Below are 26,121 nucleotides of genomic sequence, written 5' to 3'. Positions count from 1 at the left end.
GCTTAAAGTGTCTTGTACTTGTCTTAAAGTGTCTATCACAAATTCATTTAAATGATTGTTCATGTCATGATTTGTTTCTCTCACCAGATCTAAGCCACAATAGGTAGAAACTGTGTCTTTATACATGATGGTATGAGCTTGTTAATGGTTGAATGAAAACCATCCATACTGGGAAATCAGTGCATGCTAATAGAAGTTTTTGGCTGAAGACCTCAAAGGATCTCAAAATACTTATAATGAAAACTATTATGGTACTTATTCAAAGAAACTGAATTCACCCTAATTCCAGAAAAAGTATTCTCTTGTTACCTATTTAAAAAAATAAACAATTGTTTCTTTTCTTTTCGTATCCTTGGGGTTAAAATCAGGGCCTTACACATTAAATAGCACTAGCTCTACCAATGAGGTACACCTCCAGTCCCCTAGTCACTTTTAAAGTCATGACTATGTTTAAACTAAAATACCAGATATATTTGTGGTGACCCATAACTATTTATTATGTACCTATTCATTTTTTAATTATTTCATAAAGACTAAATGTCATACATGCATAATTTTATCATCTAATTTTATTTTAAATAGAAAAAGTGATAGACATTTAAAAATTTTTCATTTATAGAGCTATCATTTGATTAAAATCATCAGAATTCAATATAAATTATTATAACTAATGTTCAAAAAGCATTAGTACAAAAAATTACACATCACCATTTCTCAATGTTCCCCCAAATCTTTCTGACTCTTCTCTATGGTAGACGAATGAAATTAAAGTATTTATCACTTCCACTTCTTTTATCTGTTTTTGAAACAATTTAATGTTATAGAAGCACATGAAGCCTTTGTTTGATTGACTTAGGCAGTAATTAAAAACCAAGAGATGAAAAGGTAATCAGTTTCGTCTGCAGTTAAAAAAAAAAAAATCACCTGCTGAAAGATATGTATCCAAGGAGAGTTGGCTGATTAGGCCAACTTAGGATGGTAAATTCCTAATGTTTCTAAGAAGAAACAATGTTAAAATCTTAACACACCAAATATTAATTACAATATAATTACAAAGAGTTGTGTCAGTTTTTATAAGACTGACACAATCTTGGCTCTAGATTAAACTCTTCCCTCTTACCCTTGGGAAAACTATTATCATTTCGTGAATAACCAAACTAATATATAACATCTTTGATGTTCATCCAAATGCTGACAGCTCTTTCAGTGTTTTTAAACATGAGTTACTAAAGCATCCACACAGCAAATGTCATCAAGGGAGTATACTTAATTCTGAGAAATATAATTGAAATCTATTCCCTTTAGTAGTTGGGATAATTATATAGCAAAAGTCTATACAATATGAGAATATCAAATTTTATTTGGAATATATTAAACAGATTAAAATATTTATTCTCCTATATTTTTGTGTGCAAAGTCTAAGGAGTAAAATATGGTACCAAATCACATCCACAAATCACTAGCCTGACTCCTGAAGGTTCACATCTCTGAATCTCCTTTCACCTTTGCTAGGTCAATGACCCAGCCAGCAGTATGATGAAAAATCAGTTAAATTCTTTTTAATCTCTAACATATCATTTACTATTTGAATTATCCATGATACATTGTTTCCATGATGTATTTTTAAATCTAGCTATGTTACCATGATGTTGATAATATTATCCAACTGTCTTTATTAAACATCAGTTTATATTTACAAAGAAAAATGATTTTGTATTAACATTACTAAAAGTTTAATCAACTATACCAAAATAATATTTTTCCCAGACTAAGAAATTATAATTTGGGGATAATTCATTAATTTTACTATTTTCTTATCACTATGAAAACTACAGAAATAACCTAAGATCCAGGTAAGCTGTAGCTTAGGATAAGTGGGGAGGGCTTAGAAGAACCCTTTTCGCTCTTTTTTTTTTTCCTACTCTGGCTTTATAAATGTCATTGTGTGTGTGTGCTCTACTCCTCTTTTTAGTTGCCCATAAGTTCTCAAGGACAGAAGCTCTTCTTCATTCTATCATCTACCTCATTTATAGAAGAGGATCAATAAACATTGAGTAGATTAGGCCATAGAGGAAAAAAAACACTGGACTAGAGAGAGCAATACTGGGTATAGGTGCTAGGGAATAAGGCTCTGCTCTCTATATAATTATTCTTATTCCCATAACCTGGACTTCAAGTCCTATCTGTCATCCTCATTCTAACTATTCCATTCTCTGATATCTAGGATTGCCTTTTGTTTATTTAAGAATGAATCATTTATCAACTATAACTTCCTCTCTATTATGAAACTTATTGAGATCTTTGACCATTACCTAAAATTTTATAGAATTTTTCCAGAGAGTCATATTCTTAAATATCTTAGTAATATAGCACATTTGTATAATCTGTGCATTTTCTCTTCCACTTACTGTGTCCAAAGAATACCTAATCCATTTTTCTATGTTTTCCATCTATCTAGTCTACTCTAAAAATAACTATAAATTGGGCTACTTCTTAAATTTTACAAACATGCAATCTGTCACCTTTATGAAAGAGATGTTTGAGAGCATATTTAGTATTTTCATGATGTACGCATCTCCATATTTCTTTTTTTGTTGTTGTTGTTTAATTTTTCTTTTTGTAGATGGACACAATATCTTTGTTTTATTTGTTTCTTTTTGTATGTGGTGGTGAGGATTGAACCCAGTGCCTCACACATGTGAGGCGAGCACTCAACCACTGAGCTACAACCCCAGCCCAGCATCTGCATATTTCTATAAAGGCATTCATTGATTTTTTCCCACAGTGGAATTCTGGATATTAAAAATGTTAAAGAATAGACTGCATAAAGCTGTTACTTCTTTTGTCTAGGATAAAAATATGAAAGAAAAGTCTAGCCAAACCCTTTTAATTTCCAATGGATAGCTATTATAATGTGTTGCATTTCACATAACTCCCTCTGGACAATCTGCTGATTATTTAAGACAAACTAGGGCTTATCATCATGGAAGCCCATGTAAATATTTAACTGAGAAATTACTTAGAATTAACTGGTTCAGAATAGAATTTTGAAGTGTTTAACAAATATAGCAGATGTTTAGTAGAACTAATAGGGTAGATTAATTGCACTCAAACACATTTTCATTTGTGAGAAGAGGCAAGATATATTCATAACTTCTCAATTAAGGAAAGGAACTGAAGAAAAACTAGGAGTTTTGTTTTAAAGTATTACTTGCATCTACATGTCAGGAATGTTGCAGTACATATGATACCTAATGCCCACTTCAACAGAAATGTTATGTGAGTAAGTTGAGTTTAAGTATTATGATTATTACTTTAGAATATGCTTCACAGACTTGAAACATAAGATAAAGCAGAATCTGGATAAATTCTTAAAATACTAGGGGATTTTCTATTTTTCAAATATAATGTACAAAATTAAAATGGAAACAGAGTTTGTCTGTCTTTATAAAAATAGTCCTGCCTTTTATGTGAGAACAGAAAGAACAAATTTAAAGCTGGGGGCATCAGAATAAAATTTTGTTTTATATGTATACTTGGTCCTTTGGAAATAAATTATTCATTTTCAGGAAATACGTTTTATAAAGGTGAAGCAAATAAGTAAAACTACAATAGACATATGGCTCTTGTGCGAAGAGAGAAGTTATTTTCATTACAGTTTTGAGAAGTATAGTTCAAGGATATTTATGTCAATAAGTTAAAGGAATGACCCACTTTAAGTTATTTCATAGAATTATCATGACTCAAGAAAGAGTTTTCCTTAGGATGTGTAAGTATTCAGAAAACAAACTAATGTTTATATATAAAATCTGTCACTTTATGATAAGCAGTTGTCAGGGCACACTAGGAATAGATGTCTTCAAAATGAAGAACAATAGTGTCTTCCACATACTAAAAAAGCCCTTAGGAAGGTTCCCAGTAATGCTGATTAGGGAACAATAAGAAGAGCTGTCACTGGAGAGAAATCTTATGAAATAGTAGTGTGGACAGGAATGATTCAACCATTATCAGTTGCAGTAAACAAGGTCCCTAATTGGATGAACAATTTTATCCTACCTTTAACAATTTAAAATATAGAGGTCATATACAGTGCATTCAAGGCTTAACAATCCCATCTAATAACCCTGGAAGCATTTCCACATGGGATGCAATGGATTGTGATCATTCCCTGTAGCTGCAGGCATCCATTTAATAATAATCTTTTTCCATTTTTTTTCTGAACTCAGAACACACATTTCTTTTCATTATATAGATTATGAAATAGCTTCTTTTCAGTCACCATTCGTGCTGTAAAACTGGAACTATTATAAATTAAATAATACAGTGTACAGTCTGAATCAGGAATGCTGTGAGACATCTGAAATTCCCACAAACTTTTCTCCACTGGTGATTTTTAACTCCTATCCTGAGACTATCCATTTGTATGTTGTATATATATTCTCGATTCCTTTCTATTCCACATATTACCCAGCATTGAATTGCATTTAGCAGGTGTTGAATGGATGGATGACTGCTAAGATTTTGATTCTTTACACTTTGTACTTCTTCAGTAGAATATTGTCATAGCTACTGAAAATCCAATTTAGATAATTATATTCTTCATCCACAAATCCCACTTGATACCAAAATAACCCAAGTTATTTTTACTTCTTATGTGAGATAGATGCTGTACCTCCATTTTGAAGAGTTTGCCCTTCATTGGAGGAAGAAATATAACCTGAATTCTTTAATTTGTCTCACATTGATGAGGATTAACCACTTGCTTCTGAACAAAAGTGAACTAAAGAGATGAAGGTATCATACACATTATTAATTAGTAAGAAATAAAATTAATCAAGTTACTTAAAGTACTCATATCATTTCAAATAATCTGGTTTCATATTTGGTAATTATTCTTTATTCAGTTTAATTTATTTATCATAAACACTTTCTTATTTTGGTAACTTCACCTTTAATTTTCTTGATTATAACCAAATTTTTGTAGATTTGTTTTATTTTGGTTCTAACCTAATTAATGAAATGGCTAGATTTCAGTTAACTCAAGGCTCTGTTAACAGATTAAAAAGCTGGTAGGCTGTGGTCTGTCAAACTAATTTGTATCATCTGTTTTAACATGTATGCAAGGGAACATATAATAGGCTTAGTTTTAAAGTTAGTTTGATCATGGTAACTCTCTCGATTTTTGGACTGACTTTTCCATAAGTCACTGGCAACATGGAAACAGAGTTCTTCTGCAGACAGAAGGGACAATCGACACATATTCTGCTTTTAAATATCTTCTAAAGAATGGTCAACATAATAAAATGTAATCAAAATTTCATATACTTAGTAACTTTACATTTGAGCTATGCAACAAAGGTGACTGGACTGTAGGAAACAACCTAGTAATTTTAGGATTAAAAATTAAATCAGAGGATGAGACAGGAGGATTTCAAGTTCAATAACAGTCTCAGAAACATAGCAAGGTCCTAAGAAATTAGCTAGATCCTATATCAAAATTTAAAAAAAATAAAAATAAAAAGGGCTGAGGACAGGGCATGGTGGTGCCCAGAAATTCTGAAGGCTGAGGTAGGAAGATTGTGAGTTTGAGACCAGCCTGCGTAAATTAGTGAGGCTCTAGACTACTTAGTGAGACTCTGTCTGAAAATAAAAAAAAAAAAAATAAAGAGGGCTGGGGATGTGACTCAGGGTTCAATCCCTGGTACCAACAAAAAAACAAACAAATAAATTGGTATTGAAATAGTCACACCATGTAATAAGAGAAGAAAATTGCCCTATTCTCTAATAAAGAAATAATGAAAATGTACTAAAAGCATACATTGAAGTACTGTTCTCATTTTAACTTCTTTCTACTGACCTACCTCCTATTTTTTAGGGTCTTCCATTTTGCATGGGAAGGATTAAGTTTGTAATAGTTTAAGTGTAAAGTTATGAAAGGATCAATGTTTGACTTTCAGTATCAAAGGAAGGATTGCTGAGTCCACACAAGACAGTGATCTGGAAGCCAGCTCTATGAAGAGAGGAGTGTTTCTATATATTGAGTGCTTAATTGTTCCATATCAGGAGATATCCTAATTTCCACGTTCCAGGAGGCACAAAGGAAGGGAGAAGTCTAGGGACAGTTCTGCCCCAAATGAAAGGGGATGCAGGGAATATCCTTTCCTGAAGGCATGAACAGTTCTCAAGGAAGCACGGGAAATAGCCAGACACCATTATTCTTGCTTTCCCACTTCTTAGGAAACTAAGAGGAATCCTAAAGGCTAATATGACTTCTCAGCAGCAACCCTGATGTCAGAGGACAACAGAGTGGAAACTTTGATTCTAAAGGAAACACTCTTCTGCCTGGAATTCTATACCATGACAAATTATCAATCAAGTGTGAGGGGAGAATAAAAACAGCCTAAGATATATTAAATATAAGAAAATTTAAGGTCTGGTTTTGTGATGCTCCTGTACCACTTTTCTCACTAAAGATTGCTTTAGCTATTCCGGGCCTTTTATTTTTCTAAATGAATTTCATGATTGCCTTTTCTAGTTCTATGAAGAATGTCATTGGGATTTTAAAAGGGATTGCATTAAATCTGTAAAACACTTTTGGTAGTGTAGTCATTTTGACAATATTAATTCTGCCAAGACATTGGCGATCTTTCCATCTTCTAAGGTTTTCTTCAATTTCTTTCTTTAGAGTTCTGTGGTTTTCACTGTAGAGGTCTTTCACAGCTTTTGTTAGATTGATTCCCCAATTTATGTTTTTCGAGGCGATTGTGAATGGGATAGTTTTCTTGATTTCTCTTTCAGCTGATTCATCACAAGTGTATAGGAATGCAACTGATTTAATTTTATATATTGCTACGTTGTTGAATTCATTATGAGTTCTAGAAGCTTTCTAGTGGATTTTTGGGTCTTCTAAATATGGAATGATGTCATTGGCTAATAGGCATAGTATTAACTCTTCTTTTCCTATTTGTATCCCTTTAATTTCTTTCTTTTGTCTAATGGCTGGAGTTTCAAACACTATGTTAAATGGGACTGGTGAATGAAGACATCCCTGTCTTATTCCAGTTTTTAGAGGAAATGCTTTCAATTTTTCTCTGTTTAAAAAGATGTTGGCCTTGAGTTTAGCATAGATAGCTTTTATAATGTTGAGATATATTCCTACTATCCATAGTTTTTCTAGTGTTTTGAGCATGAATGGATGCTGAATTTCATCAAATGGTTTTTCTGCATCTATTAAGATAATCATGTGATTTTTGTCTTTGAGACTATTTATGTGGTGAATTACATTTATTGATTTCCCCATGTTGAACCAACACTGCATCCCTGGAATAGAAGACACACAGACACACCCACATAAATACAATGATCTCATCCTAGACAAAACAACCATAAGCAGAAAATATAGCCTCCTCAACAAATGGTGCTGGGAAAATTGGAAATCCACAGGTAATAGAATGAAACTGAATGCCTATCCCTCATCCAGCACAGAAGTCAACTCTTAAATGGATTAAAGACCTAGGCATTAGACCAGAGGCCCTGAGCATATTAGAAGAAAAAGTAGGCTCAACTCTCTGTCATATTGGCTTAGGAACCAACCTCCTCAAAAAGAATTCTAAAGTACAAGAGGTAAAATAAAAAATCAATAAATGGGATGGTATCAAACTAAAAAGCTTCTTCACAGCAAAGGAAATAATTAAGAATGTGAACAGAGATCCCTCAGAATGGAAGAAAAACTTTACCATCTATGCCTTGGTTAAGGCATTGATTTCCAGGATATACAGGGTATACAAAGAACTTGAAATACTTAAGATCAGAAAAATAAATAACCCAATCAATAATTGGGCAAAGGAACTAAACAGGCACTTCACAGAAGAAATACAAATGGTCAAAAAATATGAAAAAATATTCAACATCTTTAGCAATTACAGAAATGGAAATTAGAACTGCATTGAGATTCCAATTCACTCCAGTCATAATGGCAATTGTAAAAATTATAAAGAATACAAGTAACAATAAATGTTGGCAAGGATGCAGAGAGAAAGGTATTCTCATATATTATTGGTGGGACTCCAAATTGGTGCAACCACTATGAAAAGCAGCATATAGATTTTTTGGAAAACTTGTAATGAAACCTCCTTTTAACCCAGTTATCTCACTCCTCTATCTTTATCCTTTGGATAAAGGACTTAAAAACAGCATACTACTGCGACTAGCCACGTCCATGTTTATAGCAGCTTAACTCACAATAGGTAAGCTATGGAAACAACCTCTATGTTCTTCAATAGATGAATGAATAAAGAAAATGTGGTATATATACACAATGGAATATTACTCAGCCATAAAGAGGAATGAAATAATAGCATTTGCCAGTAAATGGATGGAACTGAAGAATTTTAGGCTAACCGAAATAAGCCAATTCCAAAAAACCAAAGGCTGAATGTTCTTTCTGATATGTGAATGCCAACCCAAAACAAGGGAGGGTTGGGAGGGGAATAATAAAAAGCCATTGGATTAGACAAAGGAAATGGAGCGGGAATAGGAAAGACAATAGAACTAATCGGACATAACTTTCCTAGCATTGTATTTGAATATATGATCAGAGTAACTCCCCAACATGTATAAACACAAAAGTGGGATACATTCTACTGTCATGTATAACTAAAAAGAACAATTTTAAAAAAAGAAAATTTACTTTTACATTATTTTCATAATTTGCTGGAATGTATGTTCACATAAATGAAGAAATAAAACCAAGAAAGGGAGATGACAGGAAAAGCAGCAGCAGTGGAATCATTTGGGAGAAAAATAAAGAGAGTCACAGAATGAAACATCTACCATTGGCCTATAAAGCTACTGAGGATACAGTAATAGGTCTGAATGGTGCTCCCATCAAACAAGTGACAATGAGAAAAGCTGGCGGGGGGGAAGGTAATCACAGGGAAAACAGACTATTATATACTCTGGAAAACAAAATGAGAACTAACAAAAACCACAACAAAAACGAAGTATTCAGAAAGGAAAAGTATACTACTTGGCTCTACAAATAACATTCATAGTCATAAAAATGTAGACATTTTAAATTTCTAAGACAAAAATAGTATTATAACTCTACTAACCGCTCAACTGTAGCTGGACATCAAGGCTGTTTCTTTTACTACTATGAACAATGCTGAAGGCATAGCCTTGGATGTGCACGATTTCTCACTCACAATTTGAGTGAGATTTTCTATTGCTATATTTTCTGGTTCTCAGCAAATTTGAAATTTTGCTACAATGTCAAATTGCCCTCCATAGAAATTGTAGCCACACACATTTTACCCTGAATATTTGTGTTTCTCCACAATTTTTTTGTCAACATAGTATATTATCAAGCTTTTTATCTATTTACAGTCTTTTAAGTGAAAAATAGTGTGTCAGAGGGATTTTGGTTTACATTTGATTTGTAAGCATCAAATGAGTTTAGATTTCTTTTATATGTTCAAGAGTTTCTTTTTCATTCATTTTTTTATAAACTCTTTTTCACATTCTTGTCCAGTTTTTCTTTTAAACTGGGTTATTTGTCTTTTTAATAAGAATTTATTATGATATATGTAGTAAATATTTTTTTCCAATTGCCCATTTGATTTAATGCCTTTAAAAAAACATACAGGAGTTTTTTTGTTTCTACTATCAAATATACTAGCTGTTTTCATTTATGCCTTTTTTATATTTAAAAAAGTTTTTTGTTTGTCAATCATTTTTAAAATTCCAATATTTTCTAGAGGACTTGTCTTATTATTTACTTTTTACCCTTAAAATCTTGGTCCATCCAGTATTTTTACTGGCATAGTTGTCACGAGGGATCCAATTTTGTTTTTCCAAATGCTACACAGCTCTCCCTAATCCATTTATTATAATGATATTTTTATTATGAGCTTTTCACAGTAGAATGCTTGGTTTTAACTTCACAAATGTATTGATTAGAAAAGTATAATAATTTTATTTAACACACTAAAGGCAAATAAGCTGATTTTTAAAGGTTACTTATTGCATGCATATTCAACTTTAGCACTTAAAATAGTTGAAAACTGCCTTAATTTTCATATCTGGCAACTTATCCTAGAGCACACAGAAGACAATTTTCCATTAGCATTAATAGAAGCTATTCCTACATTGCAATAATTTGCTACTAATTTGGATAACAGAGACTGGCTATTATTATCGTGTATAGTATACTTATAATCACTGCTTTATCATTAGACTCAATTTGTACTTATTGGTGACAGAATCAAGAAGATGGACTCTACATATTTAATAAACCTTGTTAATGCTGCACATCATTTCAGAAAAATGCCAGGGTAGCTTCTTAAATATCGAATAGCTAATTCTTTAAACATGATATCAGTCAGAATTTTCTATGAATAAAGAATGAATTATATGGTAAATTTTGGTAATTTGTGCACTTACTAATGAAAAAACTTATTGCATTACTTACTGGCTTTTTGTGATGTTAAGTGGGAAAACATGTCCCAGCAGTTTTGATGCTAACAGAAAGACTGATCCTTGGAAATGTTACTGAAACTTAATTAAATACATCTGAGAACTAATTTCATTTCTGTGAAAATTATATTGCAGCTCAATGGACAAATCAGTCTATATACAAATATTTCTTTAAATATAACCTCTAAGAAACAGAGTTTAACTATCAATCTAGATAATTGCATCATTTTGCAGACTGAATAAGTTAAGGCTGTGTCAGCATAACTCAAATTCAGTGCAAATTACATTCATGAGATTGATCATGACATGTCACATAGACCCCAGGATGTTCTAGTGTCCCTTTTCCACTTATTAGATTAGTTTCATGGATTGGAGGTACTCTAAAAACAGACCATGAAGCTTTCAAAGACAAGAATAAACTACCTCATTTTCAATTTTCCAATTAAACATTAGAATGTTGGCAAGTAAATTTTAATTAGTGTTTCCATAATATTTCAATGAAATAAAGCAATCAGAAAGTCACTTTTAAGCTTTGAAAAAAAAGTAATTAGTGTATCTAATGAATCAATCAAAATAATTCTCAAATATAGTAAATTTGAATGAGTTATAACAAGCAAAAAATTAAAAAAGGAAAAGGATAATACCAACAACATATAAAAATATTCTTGTATTTGCACAGAACTAAAAGGCAGAAGCCCTACTGCAAGATTTCATTATCATTTATCAGCATTTCAACAAGTCCTTTGATGACTTCCACACACTCACAGTAATAAATTATAAAGGAAATAAGAGAATTGACATTTATTGAATACCTGCTAGAGTCAGAACTTCACTAGTCACTCTACGTATATGATATTATTAACTTTTAGCAACTCTAAGAAATAGACTTGTTCTTTTATTTTACAGATGAGAAGATAAATCCCTAAGATAATGTTACAAATAAATGATGAAGTTGAGCTTCTGACTCAAATATCTCTGAACCTCAAAACTCTATTCTACTTCTAATATGTTGGACTTCCTCTCCTAAAGAAATCTTTGGAGCTAAGGACATATTTGAATATGCTTCAACTGATCTTATGAATGGGAATTCCAATCAATATTATCAGACTTAAGACATGGGGTGGCACTTGATATTTTTGATATGTGAAGATATTAAGCTTACAAGAATATATTATATGGGGAAACTAAGAAGTGGACGTGAAATTGAGTGACATTCTATAAGAAGTGAAATAATTAATCAACATCATAGACTAGAGTGAAATAAGACTAGCAAAACACCAGAAGAAGAGTCCTCAAGGATTAGAGCTGATTAGATGCTGAAAGGGTCAGCTACAATTAGCAGTAGTATGACCAACAAAAGAGCAACAATTTGCTAATTTCGGGGGGTAGGGGGAGAACGAGTGCTGGTTATTGGCAACAATTCTCTATGAGTCTTTTGAATTTCTATTTGTCCTGTGAGTGAGGTGCTAAATCCTCTATGTCCTATCTTTCTACCCTTCAGGAGGAGGCTGAGCCAAAAGAAGTCTTGGAGAATAAAAATTTAATTCTGCTTCAGCCACCTGGATGTTTTTGTTGTCTTGATATGGTCCTAGATAAAGAAAAGATGACTTCTTGATTTGGAACACTGCTTGCTCAGTTCCCATGAGCCAAACTGGGGGGCAGAACGGGTCTCTGACAGTTTTATGAAATATACCCATATCCTTGTTGGTGTGCCTCCAGTTAAGGAGAAAGTTCAATAAAGAAACTTAGTGAGAAAATCATATGCTTTTCTAAGGTAGACCTAAGTAATTTATGGGATTCGTTCAGTTTGTGGAATCTGGGATTCTGGAACACACGGTTGAGGTCAATACCACAGGTTGGCTCATCTATCTGCTTCTATCTGCTTGAAGTCCTATTAACAATTTAATTAAATGGCGTAGGAGACAAACTGAACAGTTTTGGTTCTAGCCTGTGCTGGTAACATTAATCCAGGAGGTTGATGGGAGTGCATATTCAGGAAAACATGCCAGAAGCCAAGATGGTATAGAAATAAGAAATGGGTCTTTTCTGTTTCTTTCCAAGGGTCTTTTCTGTTTCTGCATGTTTTGAGAAGGGGGTAGAAACTGCCCTTTTGTACTGGACTATTTGTGTTGTGTGTGTGTTGGGGGTGGTAGAATGGTGCTAGGGATTGAACACAGGCCTCATGCATGGTACACGGGAGCCCTGCACTCCCAGTCCTGGACCATCTTTTTCAGGATATTTAGATAGTAAAGCAAAGGGTTTATTTGCTGTTTAAGATAGTAAAGACAATGTCTGCCTCTGGGCAAAGGATGCTTCCTGGTAGTCCATTATAAAAATATTTGGATTCCCTAAGATTGAATTTATTTAGTTCTGATACAAACACACTATAGATGCAGCAACTGCCAGGGGGTGCTCCTGGAACTTGGGGCAAGGGAAAAAACAACAAACAAACAGTTGCACATTTCAGGATAGAAAATGAATTTCTTGACTTTATAACCCAGTGTTTCTTTAATCTTATCTCAAAATGTGACTTTATTAATTGTTTCAACAATATTCTGGTCAAGTCTATAGAATACTGAACAGAAGACAGAATTGTTTAATAAAGTATATTTTCAGTTGCTCTCAAACAGCGTAACTTTCAAATTGATCCAACATGATTGGTAGTAAGTGATATCACAATAGTTACCTTTGAATGCTGCCAGTTTGGGAAGAGGTGCTAAATTAATTTTAAATTAATTAGCCTTGGTAGCTACAAAGAGGATCAACTACATTGATCCTCACTGTGACATTCAAGTCAGTGATTTTATTATTTTCTGTGGATATTTCACTGAAGCATTTGGTGATATTTTACTTTAATAATGTTTTTGTCAGTGAAAGATATTTGTTTCCAGTACTTATGAAGAAGAAATATTTATTGAGTACCTAAACTGCATCAAATACTTTCAGTTTCTGTGGATGCAGCTATAAATAAGATAGACAAGGCTCTTGTCCTCATGGAGGTTATACTGGTGGTAGAAAAGAGAATAATCTAGTATTCACCTCCATTTAATAGTATTACTAAAACAAAAGAATTCTACCCATAAAGACAATGGTTTTACTAAAGTTCTCTTTAATTGTTTCTCTTGATCTTTGCATTCATTTCTATTGATATTTTTGCCATTCATGTTAGCACAATTGCAATATTAACAATAATGGATAAGAGTGTTTACTAGAAGCTCATCATTGTTCTAAAATCTTTACATATGTAATTCATGAAATCATCACTAAAAAAACATGCATTAGGAAACATTGCCCTACTTTACAGATGATAAAACTAAGACAGAAAAGTCCAGTAATGGTCAGGTTCAAACAAAGGCAGGCTGGATCCAGGGTAAGGATAATGCCTAAGATATGCTGCCTTCAGTTTCAGTTTATTAAAATCAGTGGAACACTTGATTGGAATGAATATAATTCCAATGCGTTTAAAGAGCAATTGCTTTTGAATTTTACTTTATGGATCAATATAAGGATCAATCGTAAAGATTTTTAAAATGTTTAAATAGGATGAAATTAAATTAAACTAATGTTAATGTGGATATATGGCTTAAATAAATATGTACTTTATTACATATAATTTTCAAACACTTTTGCCCAGTTCATCATTTTCTAATGTCATTTCAGATGTATTTTAATTTATTTTCCTAGATTGCTGAGTATTCCAACATAAAATAAAATCATTCTTTTATGAATCCCAAATTGCCAATGCATTTCACTTCTAGGAAAAGAAAGTTTACTGTCCACGTTTAAAATGCATAATTTAGACATTCGATGAAAACAATTTGAAATGTCTTTTGAAACAGAAGCAAACAATAAACAGAAAGGCAGAAGGAGCTATTCTGAAATCATTCATGTAATGAAAGATATATAAATCACCTCCATGTCAAATGAGCTGACTATAAGTTTTTCCAAAACATAAATCTTCTCTGAGGCTAAAATATAAATCTTTTTAAGGCCTTAAGCATCAACTTGACTGTATTTTTGCACAGAATAGATAAAAATAACTTTATGTTATAGAAACAGCTTCTATTTTAATCAACTAATTCACTCATAAATCTTTTGCCAAGAAATAAAAAAAAGAACTGATTTTTAAAAAGAATTTCAACTGCCTTTTTTCTACTAGCCCACAGTACCCTAAAAATCCCAATATTCAATTGGATCACTAGTTTCAGAAAATTGAAAATAAATTAAATAGTAATTATGCAACTTCTTAAGACTAATAGTATTGATTCAAATTTAGGCAACTCAGGAAAAACATGTAAATCTCAGATTTTGATAAATGAGAAATTTAAAATAATTTCCCCATTAATCACTATGCTACATGACATATATTTATATGCACATATTAATATGAATAATACTTATATGCTATAGAGCATATGCATTTATTCTAGTCAGAACAGAAAGAAGAATTATGCTCTTTGGGCATATAATAAGAATCTTTCTATTTTATTTACCTAAAATGAGATGGTTATAGTTTCTTATGAATTTTAGTAAGAAAGCATTATTTGGTGGTTGAGTCTATGACTTAAATATATTGAAGCAAGTAACTATTTAAATTATAACATAAAATTCAAGTAAAAATTATTTCCTTTGAAATATCTTGGTGTTTGTGAATAACATCAACATAATTACATTTGTACAAACACTTGTAGACAATTTATATACTAATTGCAAGACATCAGTTTAAAAATTATCAACTTTAACCAACTGATTGCTTAAGCCAGATAAGTTCCATGGAAGCAATAAACATAGCATTGTTTATTTTCTGTATTCCCAGTATTAGTGCAGAATCTAGCATGTAGAAAGCATTCAACTAAGGGAATTTGTAGAAGGGAGGGAGAATGGACAGGAAGGGACTATGTAACTTACTAAACAATTATTGTTTTTTCTCCTTGTATGTACCAAGTTAGAAAAAGAACTGTTCCAAGACATTCCCTATGTGAATACTGTGTGATCTTTTGAGCATTAGGACCATCTGCTAATTGAGTGTCATTTGATTTATAAATGACCAGATGAGATTTTTCTCTCAGTTGCTTATGATATTTAAGGTAGTTTTCTTAGAACGAAAGCTATGCTCTTCTCTGTGTCTAATTTTCACTTAAGCTGGATTTATCTGGGCCCCAAGGAGCTGGCATTTAAGTATCATTTAGTAAGCATGTCTACAGCACTTCTGCTGCTGACTGACTTAACCTTTGGCTTCTGTGTAAACATTTGGTGCCATCTGGATGAGTATTTAATAACTTCCCAAAGAGACATGGCCAGAGCAACACAGTCATCTTCCTGGGAACTAAAATTAGTGGATGTATTACACAAAATAGCACTGTCCTACCTTCACCTGTCTTTCTTCTAACATGACACGCAAAGTCCAGAAGAGGAAAGAGGGAAGGAGGCAGGGTATTAGCCAACTGGCTCACTTCAGTCATTGTCCCTCTCTTGCTTCTGAAACTGCAGCCATGTATTTTAGTAAGAAATTACTGCCAAAACAGCAGTACACTGTTTGTTTGAAGGGAATTTTGGACTAGTAGGTAATAGGATATTGAGCATATACAATTTTAAGAAGCTATAAAGAAACTACAGAGAAACTACATTTACACAAAATGAAGATTTATTTGAACAACAAATGAAAAGTAACCTAAGAATTGGAGCTTATTATAACCTGAATATTTAAATTTAAGAATTTATGTCTGATATTTAAATGTAGGAAAATTTAAGTTAGAATACCATAAAACATTAAAATCTTCATTATATGAATCCGCTTTTAATTTAAATTTTCATTATGATCTTAGATAAATTACATTTTGATCAAGAAAATTTGGAAGCTTATGATAAAGGTTTTTCTTATTCAGAGATGGTTTTAGCTCACATAAATCTAGTAAATTTAGTAAATTATAAATATCAGCACAAGAGATACTTTAAATTTATCATCAATTCACTGGTTAAGTGTCATCTTGAAATTAATTACTCAATTATTCCACAATCAGAATATAATAAGGACAACACTGATTCTAAATATGGTTTTATTAGCATATTATTTGAAATAATTTTAAAAGGAAATTTTTATTTTTTTAAACCTTTATTTTGCTTATTTATTTTTATGTGGTGCTGAAGCTTGAACCCAGCACCTTGCACATACTAGGCAAGCGCTCCACTGCTAAGCCACAACCCCAGCCCCAGTAAATCTTTATTTTTTAATAAGCTATTTAAAAGTTGTTTTTCTAATCTGTCACTATTGTGGCTGAAGACATGACAATGATATTAGAAGGAGGACCATTCTAGGTATGGTGGTGTTGTGATTTGGATATTAGGTAGTCTCCAAAAGCTCAAGTGTGAGACAACATGAGAATAGTCAGAGGTGAAATGATTGGATTATGAGTCTTAACTTAATCAGTGGATAAGTCCACTGATATGGATTAACTGGACAGTAACCATGGGCGGGTAGGGTGTAACTTAAAGAAGCAGGTCACTGGGGGAGTGTCTTTGAGGTTTATATTTTGTCCTATGTGAGCAGAGCGCTCTCTCTGCTTCCTGATTGCTGTGTCCTGAACTGCCTTTCTTCGCCATGCCCTTCTGCTATGATGTTCTGCCTCATATTAGGCCAAGAGCTATGAAATTGGCCAATCATGGACTGAATCTCTGAAACTGTGAGCCAAAATAAATTTTTCCTCCTTTAAGTTCTTATCAGGCCTTCTGGTCACAGCAATGCCAAGGCTGACTAACACAGATAGCAACCAAAGAACTTGTAAAAAAGTATAATTAATGATTATAATAAAAAACTCACAAAATGGATTGAATGGTTGAATGAAAATGAGAAAAGTATGAGTGAACCTCACAGTAGTTCACAAGAAATGATCTATTTCTGAGAAGATTAAATGGAAAAAATAAACAGAGTTTTACAGAGAAGTGCAGCATTATTAACAAAATCTAACATATGTGTAACTGGCATCCCAGAAGAAAAAGGAGATTATGGAACAGAAAATATATCTGATGAAATAAAGAATAAATATTCCCCAAATATGTGAAAGTTATAAATTTGCAAATATGAGAAAATCATCAGGACAAATTTAAAGGCAAGCACACCTAGATGCATCATAATCAAATTCCTACAAAACAATGAGAAAAAGAAGAATATTGAAAGCAGCCTAAGAAAAATGGGGCATTGCACATAGGAGACAATTTGTGAATGAACTGTTGACTTCTCAACAGAAATAATGAAAGCTCGAAGAGAATACTCTGAAATACTCAGAGGAAAGCAAGAAAGAGAGAGAGGGAGGGAAGGGAATAAAAGGAATGGGAAAGAGAAGAAAAAGAAACCTTTAATCCACAATTCCATACCCTTCATGAATCTGGTAAAATATTCATCGTTAACAAGTAGAGTTTATTCTAGGACAGCAAGGATGGTTCACTCTCAGAAGATATATAAGGAAGTTTATAGCAGTCAGTTATTCAAGATGAAGAACATATAATGATTTTAATAGATGCAGAGAAAGCTACAAAATATCTAGTCCAAGTAAAACTTCAGGCACACCAGAAACAGAAGGAACATTTCTTTAATCAAATAATAATTTTAAAAAACCCTAGGAACAAAATGAAGCAAATCTATGCTTAATATAAAACTTTAGAGCATTCATACGGAGAAAGTCCAATACTACCATCTTCTTTACTCATGTTTCTCTAAACCACCCCCAGAATAGACAAACAAAAGGACAATCATATTTAATGTGAAACTTCAGAGCCTCCATATCAAGGCCAAGGAAAAGACTGGGTAATAAGAATGGCTATCTTGTAAGGAAGAGATAAATGGTCACAATTTGAGGATAGTGGGGTTATCCAAAGTAAATATGAGGCTATATAGACAAACCATTAGAACTATTTCTATATTTTTAGTAAGATTGCAAATAAAGGCCAATACACAAACAAAAATATTATGAGAAAGGGATGTATCTTTCTGCGATTTGGAAAAATCAACTGTCCCAGAATAATTTTTGGAGGACTCTGTTCAATCCTCCACTAATTTGTAAAGTTTCCTTTTTTTCCCATATTTTGAGGGCCCATATGTGCTTACAATTCTGGGCTCTGTGGGTTTTAAAAACCAAAATGTCTAAGAATGTTAAATATTGTGGAGATGTGATTTCTGTGAGAATTCTCTTAAACTGTTAAAAGTTCTGATAATTAGCATAGCCACTTTGGAGAGAGTAATCAGGTAGCATTTTGCTAAACTGGAAAAGGATACACTTTCTTGCCCAAATGACTTCACTTGTTTATAACTTAGGAAAAAAAAAACTCATTCATGTGCATGATAGGCAATCACAAATATATTTATTGTATATTGTTAGCAAAAGAAAAAAAATGGAAGAAACCCAAATGTTTACCAATATAAAAATGCCTAGTGGTATGGTTCTATGTTGGAAGACTATAGACCAGTTAAAATGAATGAGCCTCATCTACAGCATCATGGATAAATAGCTCAAAAACAGTATGATAAGGAAAAACAATGCAAACATTTATTTACAAAAGAATACCACTGTTTAAAGGAAAATGCAAAGTATACATCTTACTTTACCTGCATAGCTTTTGAGGTAAATGTGTAGTAATGCTAACATCATAACCAATTTTGTAGCTCTTTCAGGATGAAAAGAAAGAACAAGCATTTAATAATATTTTTGTTTGTTAAAAAATGTGAAGTAAATGTTGCAGGTCGCTAACCACGGTTTATTTTAGATAGCCAATACATAGTGGATATTGTGCATTACATAATCTCTAAGTAGTTTTTAATTTGAATTTTATACTCTGAGCTAGACATACTACCCTGATGGCATGCCCCAGCGTGCTTTTATCCCCTGCTACCCTGCATCACATGCTTACATACCACCCACCTATGGCAGGACCTTAATTTTTTTTAAATATCTTTTTTAAAAATTTGTTTTTATATGGTGCTGAGGATTAAACCCAGTACTTCACACATGTGGGGCAAATGCTCTACCACTGAGCCACAACCCCAGCCCAAGATCTTCATTTCTAAAGATCAGTTTCCAGATAAAAGGAAGTTGAGTTTAAAAAAGTTAATTTTTATAATAATTTGACACTTTGTTCATATTTATTATTTTTTAACCTTGATTTTAAATAATATTTGCTGTAGAAGTTAAAATTTTTAGGTTTAGCATTAGTCAGGCATTTGAATATTGGGTATGCCACTTACCATCTCTGTAATCTTGGGCAAGGCTTATAGATTCTCTGGTCCTATGTTCACTTACATGGGATGTGGTAATAATCATTTTATGTCTCACAGGGTTGCTTAAGAAATGGTTTAGATAACACATAGGGAGCACTTAATAAATGTTTGCTATTGGGCTAGGGGTGTTACTCAGTAGTGGAGAGCATGCCTAGCATGCACAAGGCTCTAGGTTCAATGCCCAGCATACACACACACACACACACACACACACAATGTACCATTTGTTGTTATTATTAGTAGAATTATTATTACTATGGCTATTACTACTATCACTTAGAATTAAACAAAACATGTTTTGTTAATTTTAAATGGGTATCAGTTTGATATATAAAAATCATAAGGAAAGGATGATCAGTCAATTAACTTACATCAGGTAGGAAAATTTTATATTTACTTCTTTAGAACTTCAAAATGACACTTATTGTAAGTGTCTGTAGTAGCTTACTATGTTTATACAATAGTTAATTTAGTACCAAACTAATTAGTAAATCTGGCATCTTCCAAAAAGGGGTTGAAAAGAAATCAAAGTGATTTGATTAAATTTTGTATTTTCAACCAGCTGTGTTTGCTGAAAATATGACTAGCAAGAAATACATAGAAGTGTATTTTGGGTGGCAAGCATAGCTTTGTTTGTTTTTTTTTCCTACTAAGCTGAAAAGAGTTTCATTTCTTCTTGCCATATCTTTAGAGGACATTTTATAAAAGAAAAAAAAAGTATTTAGGGAAGAATCTTGGACATTGTTTTACAAACTACTTTCCAGATATTCTGCTTACAGATTCACAAGGTTGTTCTTGAGCCTATTCCTTAATGTTTTGTTGTTAGAATAATCTGGAAAGAACATAAAGTAAAGAAGATAACTAGGAAGATGGAGAACCACTGATCTACAAAACAAGGCAGTATGACTCAAAGTCTTATCTAAGGATCAGCATCATCTGCATTCCCTAGAAACTTGCTAAAAATATAGAATTTCAAGTCTCACCCCAGATTTACAGAATATTCATTTGAACAAGACCACTGAGTGGCTCCTATGTGCATTAAGTATTTTTAATTTTTTTTTTACAGTTGCAGATGGGCACAATACCTTTGTTTCATTTATTTATTTTTATGTGGTGCTGAGGATCAAACCCAGTGCCTCACATGTGCTTGGCAAGTGCTCTCCTACTTAGCTACACTCCAACCCCAAGTTTTAAGAAGTATTAAGGCAGCTGAGCCTGCTGACGTACGTGGATGGCTGAGTTAAGGCTGTAGTTAAAGGCATATTCCTAGCCCTAATCCCCTCTACTTAACCAAGCAGGCTTCAATCTTAAATTGGTTTTCTTGGGATGCCTCCCTAATGGAAAGAAAGTAATAAAGAAATATTTCTTCATTACTATGTATTAAGTTAAATATGAAAAGAAAATTAGACATCTCCAATGGTCTAAAAATTTTTTTCTACGTAGATGAAAACTTATTCCATTATAGTTTCTACAAACCAAGGTTTTCAACTCCAGATGCAGTTTTAGATCTATCTGGGAAGATTTAAAACATAGTGGTTCCCCATTAGATCTACTGAGTTAAAAGTTCTGGGGGTAGAGCCCCAATATTTTTGTATTTTAATGCTCTCCTGTGGATTCTGGTATACAACAGTTTTGAGAATCACTATGGATTAACTCTTAAGTTTACTGACTTCTACATATCACCATCTCATTAAATCCAAATTAAGTTCAGTCAGTCACTTTGGCTTTCTAAAAACAATTACTAATGACTTCAATTATACTAAGCTGTTTATAAGGTAAACTAAATATTTAGTACATGGTATATCTTTATTCATTTCAATTCTTCCCTATTTTATGATAACAGTTAATTATTTATGTTAGTAAAGGAAGTAACAGTAAGCATGTACAATAATAGTCCCCAAACAATATTAACATTTTACTTTATGAAGTAGAACACTAATTTCATAGTGTTTTTGCCTTGTCATATCTTTGACAAACATAAAAAATAGCTTGTATTCCCTAAGTGAATCCCAGCTATAAGGTAGAAAGAGATATCCATAAAGGTGTTCCTTGGCAGAAAGAAATCAGTTGTTATGAAAAACTCACTGAGTAGATAAAGTCCATTGAAATTTTCTGGGCAAAGGGCCAAAATTAAATTTCAGTTGAAATGGTACACAGATTGCATAGTGGTCTTCAAACATGAGTTGAAAATTACTAGGAAATCAAACAATTAAGTGAAATGGTTGGGCATGTAACTTAGCTGAAGAAAACAGGCACGTGTCTTGAATGAAATGAGCAGCCTTACCTCTACATCACTGCCAAATATATATTTTTAATTCCAGAAAGTACAAAAAATTGGAGTATTATGCAGGTTAAACTTCATGTAAAATAGGTTTTATTCATATCTTGAAAATAAAATCTTAAATTATAGAATACCCTTGTGAATTGAATTTGGTTGTTCCCAAGTAAGTCACAGATTATTGGAATAAGACATTATTAGCCTACTGTTCATAATGGAATTTTCAAGTACAAAGATAAAATACAAATGTTATCCCAATCACCAAACCTTTGAGTTACCGTGCTTTGCTGACAGGGAGAATCCATCCAGACTAAAGAAAGACTTCTGTAAACCTGTCTTTCTATGATCAGGAGAGGCCTTTGAATGCTGATGATTTAATGTTTAATTTATGTCATTAGGTAATATTGACATAAAATTCAAGAGACCTAAGGCTACAAATGATCTTACAAAAATAAAAATAAAAAACTCTTTTTTACCAAGCTTAGAATCTTTCTGAGACCAAATCTTTAAGTTAAATGAGACTGTTCACTGGCCTCTGAAGAAAATTTATAATATTAAATTGTATCCAAATATAAAACCATTATATATTTATGATTAAATGCTTAATAAATGATGATGATCATTTAATTGAGAACAATCCCATTATGTTCACATGATAAACACATCTGGTTTATTGGTCACCATTTTACCATTTGGAAACTTAGGAATAAATCAAGTAGGAAAATAACAATGGTAGTAGACAGGCATGGTGGACTATAACAATCAGCTTAAATAGGTAGGGTTTGGGTAATTATAGTTTGCTTTGTTCCTTTATAGTTTCCAGACAAAGTAGAACTACTTTGCTTCCATTTACTTTTAATACAATTTTTATTTAAAAAAGAATACTTAATCAAACATTTAAGGGACACAATTATGAACTCTTTGAAGATAGAAAAAATTGCTCAGGGTAGATACTGATCATAGGCTTTCATAGTAACTATCTGTATGACCTCAGGTTAAGTACTTCACTATTAAGAGAATATACCCCATATTTAAAATGTGGAGGTTTGGCTAGATGTACTCTAATGTCATTATCATTTTTTAAAATACTCTGTGATTCAAATTCTAGTTTAGCCATGATGTGGTATAAATAATAAGCAGAATAATAGATTTCAATTTTAAATTTTGAATTCAAGAATACTTACAGTTAAGGCTGTTGGTCCTGGAGGCCCCATGTCTCCCTAAAATAGATGAAAGAAAGTTAAAATTATCAATAATCCCTCTTTTGCACATTATTTGTAAGTTTCTGAGTGTATAGAAGCAATACCTGTAGATAAATATTGAAGGACAGAAAAACTGAATTTATCTTGATAAAAGTCTCTGCACGATGAAAAATGTGTGTCCTTTAGTTCTCATGATATAAAAATTGCCTTATGCACCCACATGCTTTTTGCAGCAGCCAAGATTGTTTTGAAAAGCTAAAATAATCTAATTTTCTGTTCTTTTGACTACTAATTCAAAATTAGGAAAAAATATCTTTTCAAATATGGTTACTTGCCAATGGAGCAGCTGGGAAGTGTCACAGTGACAGATAATTTTTCTGACAAAGTTAGTATAAGGATCAGCAGAAATAATAAGTGGATCTCCCCTCTTCATGCCTCCAGCTGCAAGAAACAGTTCTCACGGCCTCTTCTAAGCTCTGCTGAATTGGCATTGCCCTTGCAAGAGGCAACTGTAAGAGGCTCTGCCTATATTTAAGTGGCTCTGCATATATTTATGTATATTCAAATGATGAAATTGCTTTTCTGACCTATATGAATACAAATTTTCAGGTGTATATGTTAATAAGGCATTAAAAATCTTTTAAAAAATGGTTAATTTAAAAGTTCACTATTTTCCACTGTGTCACTTCTGTGCTTATTGTCTCAGGAACTCTATTTCATAAGAACTCTCAATCATTCTGACTGACCATCCTTGCTTATGGTTCTTGTTTAGTTGAACATTATGGGGTTCATAAGTCTATCCTGTATGGCAAAGGGCACTAGGATTTCGTATTCTCCTTTTGAGAGTAGCCTTAACTTCTTTTTTTTTCTCACTAAATTTAGCTAACTTAGAAGTCAAGACTTACTAAATTGTTTCATTTTTTGGTGTGGGGGGGAAACTGAATTAAAATAATTGATAATTGTTAAGGGATATTGCTGTAGCTTAAGTTAGTCACTAAGAACAAATTTACAAGATCACCTTCGATGCAGAGATAAATATTGAAGATAGATAAGGATTTTTAAATGTGCTGAAAGCCGAGAACAAAATACAGTGTAAAACATACACATTAACAATTTTCATCAAGTTGAGGTCGCCTAATGACCTTATTCAACACGACTCTTGCTTGTACTATTCCTTAATTCTCTTTTCAAGGTTACTGCCAATAGACCATTAACAAATAGCATATGGGAAAATGTGGCAGGAAATGGAGCATTTAGACTAAGACTGAGATTTCAAGTTAGATTCTTTACTCCCAAAGCCACCTGCTTCACAATTATGGTGGCAGCTCAGTATTGTTGGCTGGGTTCCCCAATATAAGACACCTTTGCTAATTTAAGATTGACTACAGCATGCTGTTAAGCAAGGGTAAGAAAAGGGAAATCTTATAAACACCAGTTAAGTCAACTAGCAATTGCACATTTAGTCTCCTCAAACTAATTAAATGAACCAAAAGGCTTTGTTATTGTTGATATGCTTTTAATGTCTTTGGTTAGTTTTTAAATGTTTTTGGCAATTAAATGGTATCAACAAGAAGTCACTGCACAGGTTTCTGATGTTTTCTTAAGAAAAGGTTGACACATTTTTGGTAATACAATACCTTTTCTCCTTTTGGACCAGGTGGACCACGAGGACCCAAGTCACCCTTCAAACCCTACACAAAGAAGATAACCAATATGATTTTTTAATACAGGTCATAGAAAGATTCAATTTCAAACAAGTCATTAGTAACAAAATAAATCATAATTTACTGAACTCCCAAATCCCATTCTTCCTTTTGTGGTATAGAGAAAAATAAAGACAACTGGCACTAAAATGATAAGCAACATCTGCGCTGTGGTGGGTACAGATACATTAAATCAGCACGAGTTCTCAATACTGCATATTTGTGCAACTTTGCTTCCCGCTAAAATGACATTAATTCACCATCTGGGAGAACATCATTTAGATCTATATGAGCTTTTAAGTATCCACTTTGGATTAAATTTGTGGATGTTGTAAATACCTCTGATTTAGCATTGATTTGGCCTTTATAAAGCTTGCCAAAATATTCAAGAGTTAAATCAAAAACATTTTTACATCTCTATCAAGAAATTTAATTGTGGGGAAAAAGGAATGAAGGATGCATTCTTTTTCTGTCAATCACAATGCAGGAGCTAAAATGTAATCCCTTTCCTGTTTTAAAGTGTGCTTTAGTGTTCTAATTCCTTTCTTTTTTAAAACCTGGATTTATAAAGATATCAAGTGGGACTACAAAAGACATAGACAGAATATCAGATAAATATTTTCATGAATCCTCTGGACTCTTTGGTGTTTTCATGGGTATTTAGTTGATCTGACTTGGAAATGACAGCTTTCGTGAATGCCACAATAGATTTCACTGGAGGAGATCAGTTCTACAGCTGAAAGTATTCACAGTGTAAATGGAAAGAAAGTTAGATAGACATATCCTCACTGCGTGGTAAATAGAAAGAAAAATCTTCCTTCATCCTTTAATTTAACACATTGGGTGAGTGAAGAACAATGATGGAAAAAGGAAATATTCTGAAGCCACACTACACATAGTAAATCCAAGTGTCTTACTGTTGCTCACTCAGGGATCCAGCTATTACTACCCTGACATTTTGTAATGAATAAATAGTGCCAAATGCCAGAATATGTAGCTACTCAATCCAAAACCAGAAATGGATAGAAGGAAACAAAAGAAAACCAGATACTTAAAATAATCTTGTTGCAGAGAGCATGTGGAAACTTGAATTTTATACATTAAAAAAAAAGTTTTAATGAATGAAAACAACATCTAACTGTCCAAAAGATTTTGTATAGTTGTATAAATGCTTTCTTTTTTTTTTTTTTTTTT

General features: G+C 32.6%; 1 protein-coding gene across 6 annotated transcripts in view; it reads right to left on the bottom strand.

Moving 5' to 3' along the window:
• Col19a1 (collagen type XIX alpha 1 chain) overlaps positions 1-26,121 on the bottom strand; it is a 319,421-nt gene that overhangs the window by 152,819 nt on the left and 140,481 nt on the right. For all 6 annotated transcript variants that reach the window (XM_048805612.1, XM_048805613.1, XM_048805614.1 and 3 more), the window contains 2 exons: positions 24,862-24,915; positions 23,207-23,242 (listed from right to left, as the gene is read on the bottom strand). In XM_048805612.1, the coding sequence (XP_048661569.1) occupies positions 23,207-23,242; positions 24,862-24,915 (90 nt within the window). The remainder of the gene's footprint in view (positions 1-23,206; positions 23,243-24,861; positions 24,916-26,121) is intronic.

This window comes from Marmota marmota, unplaced genomic scaffold, assembly GCF_001458135.2.
Source record: "Marmota marmota marmota unplaced genomic scaffold, marMar, whole genome shotgun sequence".
NCBI classification, from domain to species: Eukaryota; Metazoa; Chordata; class Mammalia; order Rodentia; family Sciuridae; genus Marmota; species Marmota marmota.
The sequence above is the reverse complement of the archived record's forward strand: the minus strand, read 5'-3'. Positions and strand labels throughout refer to the sequence as shown.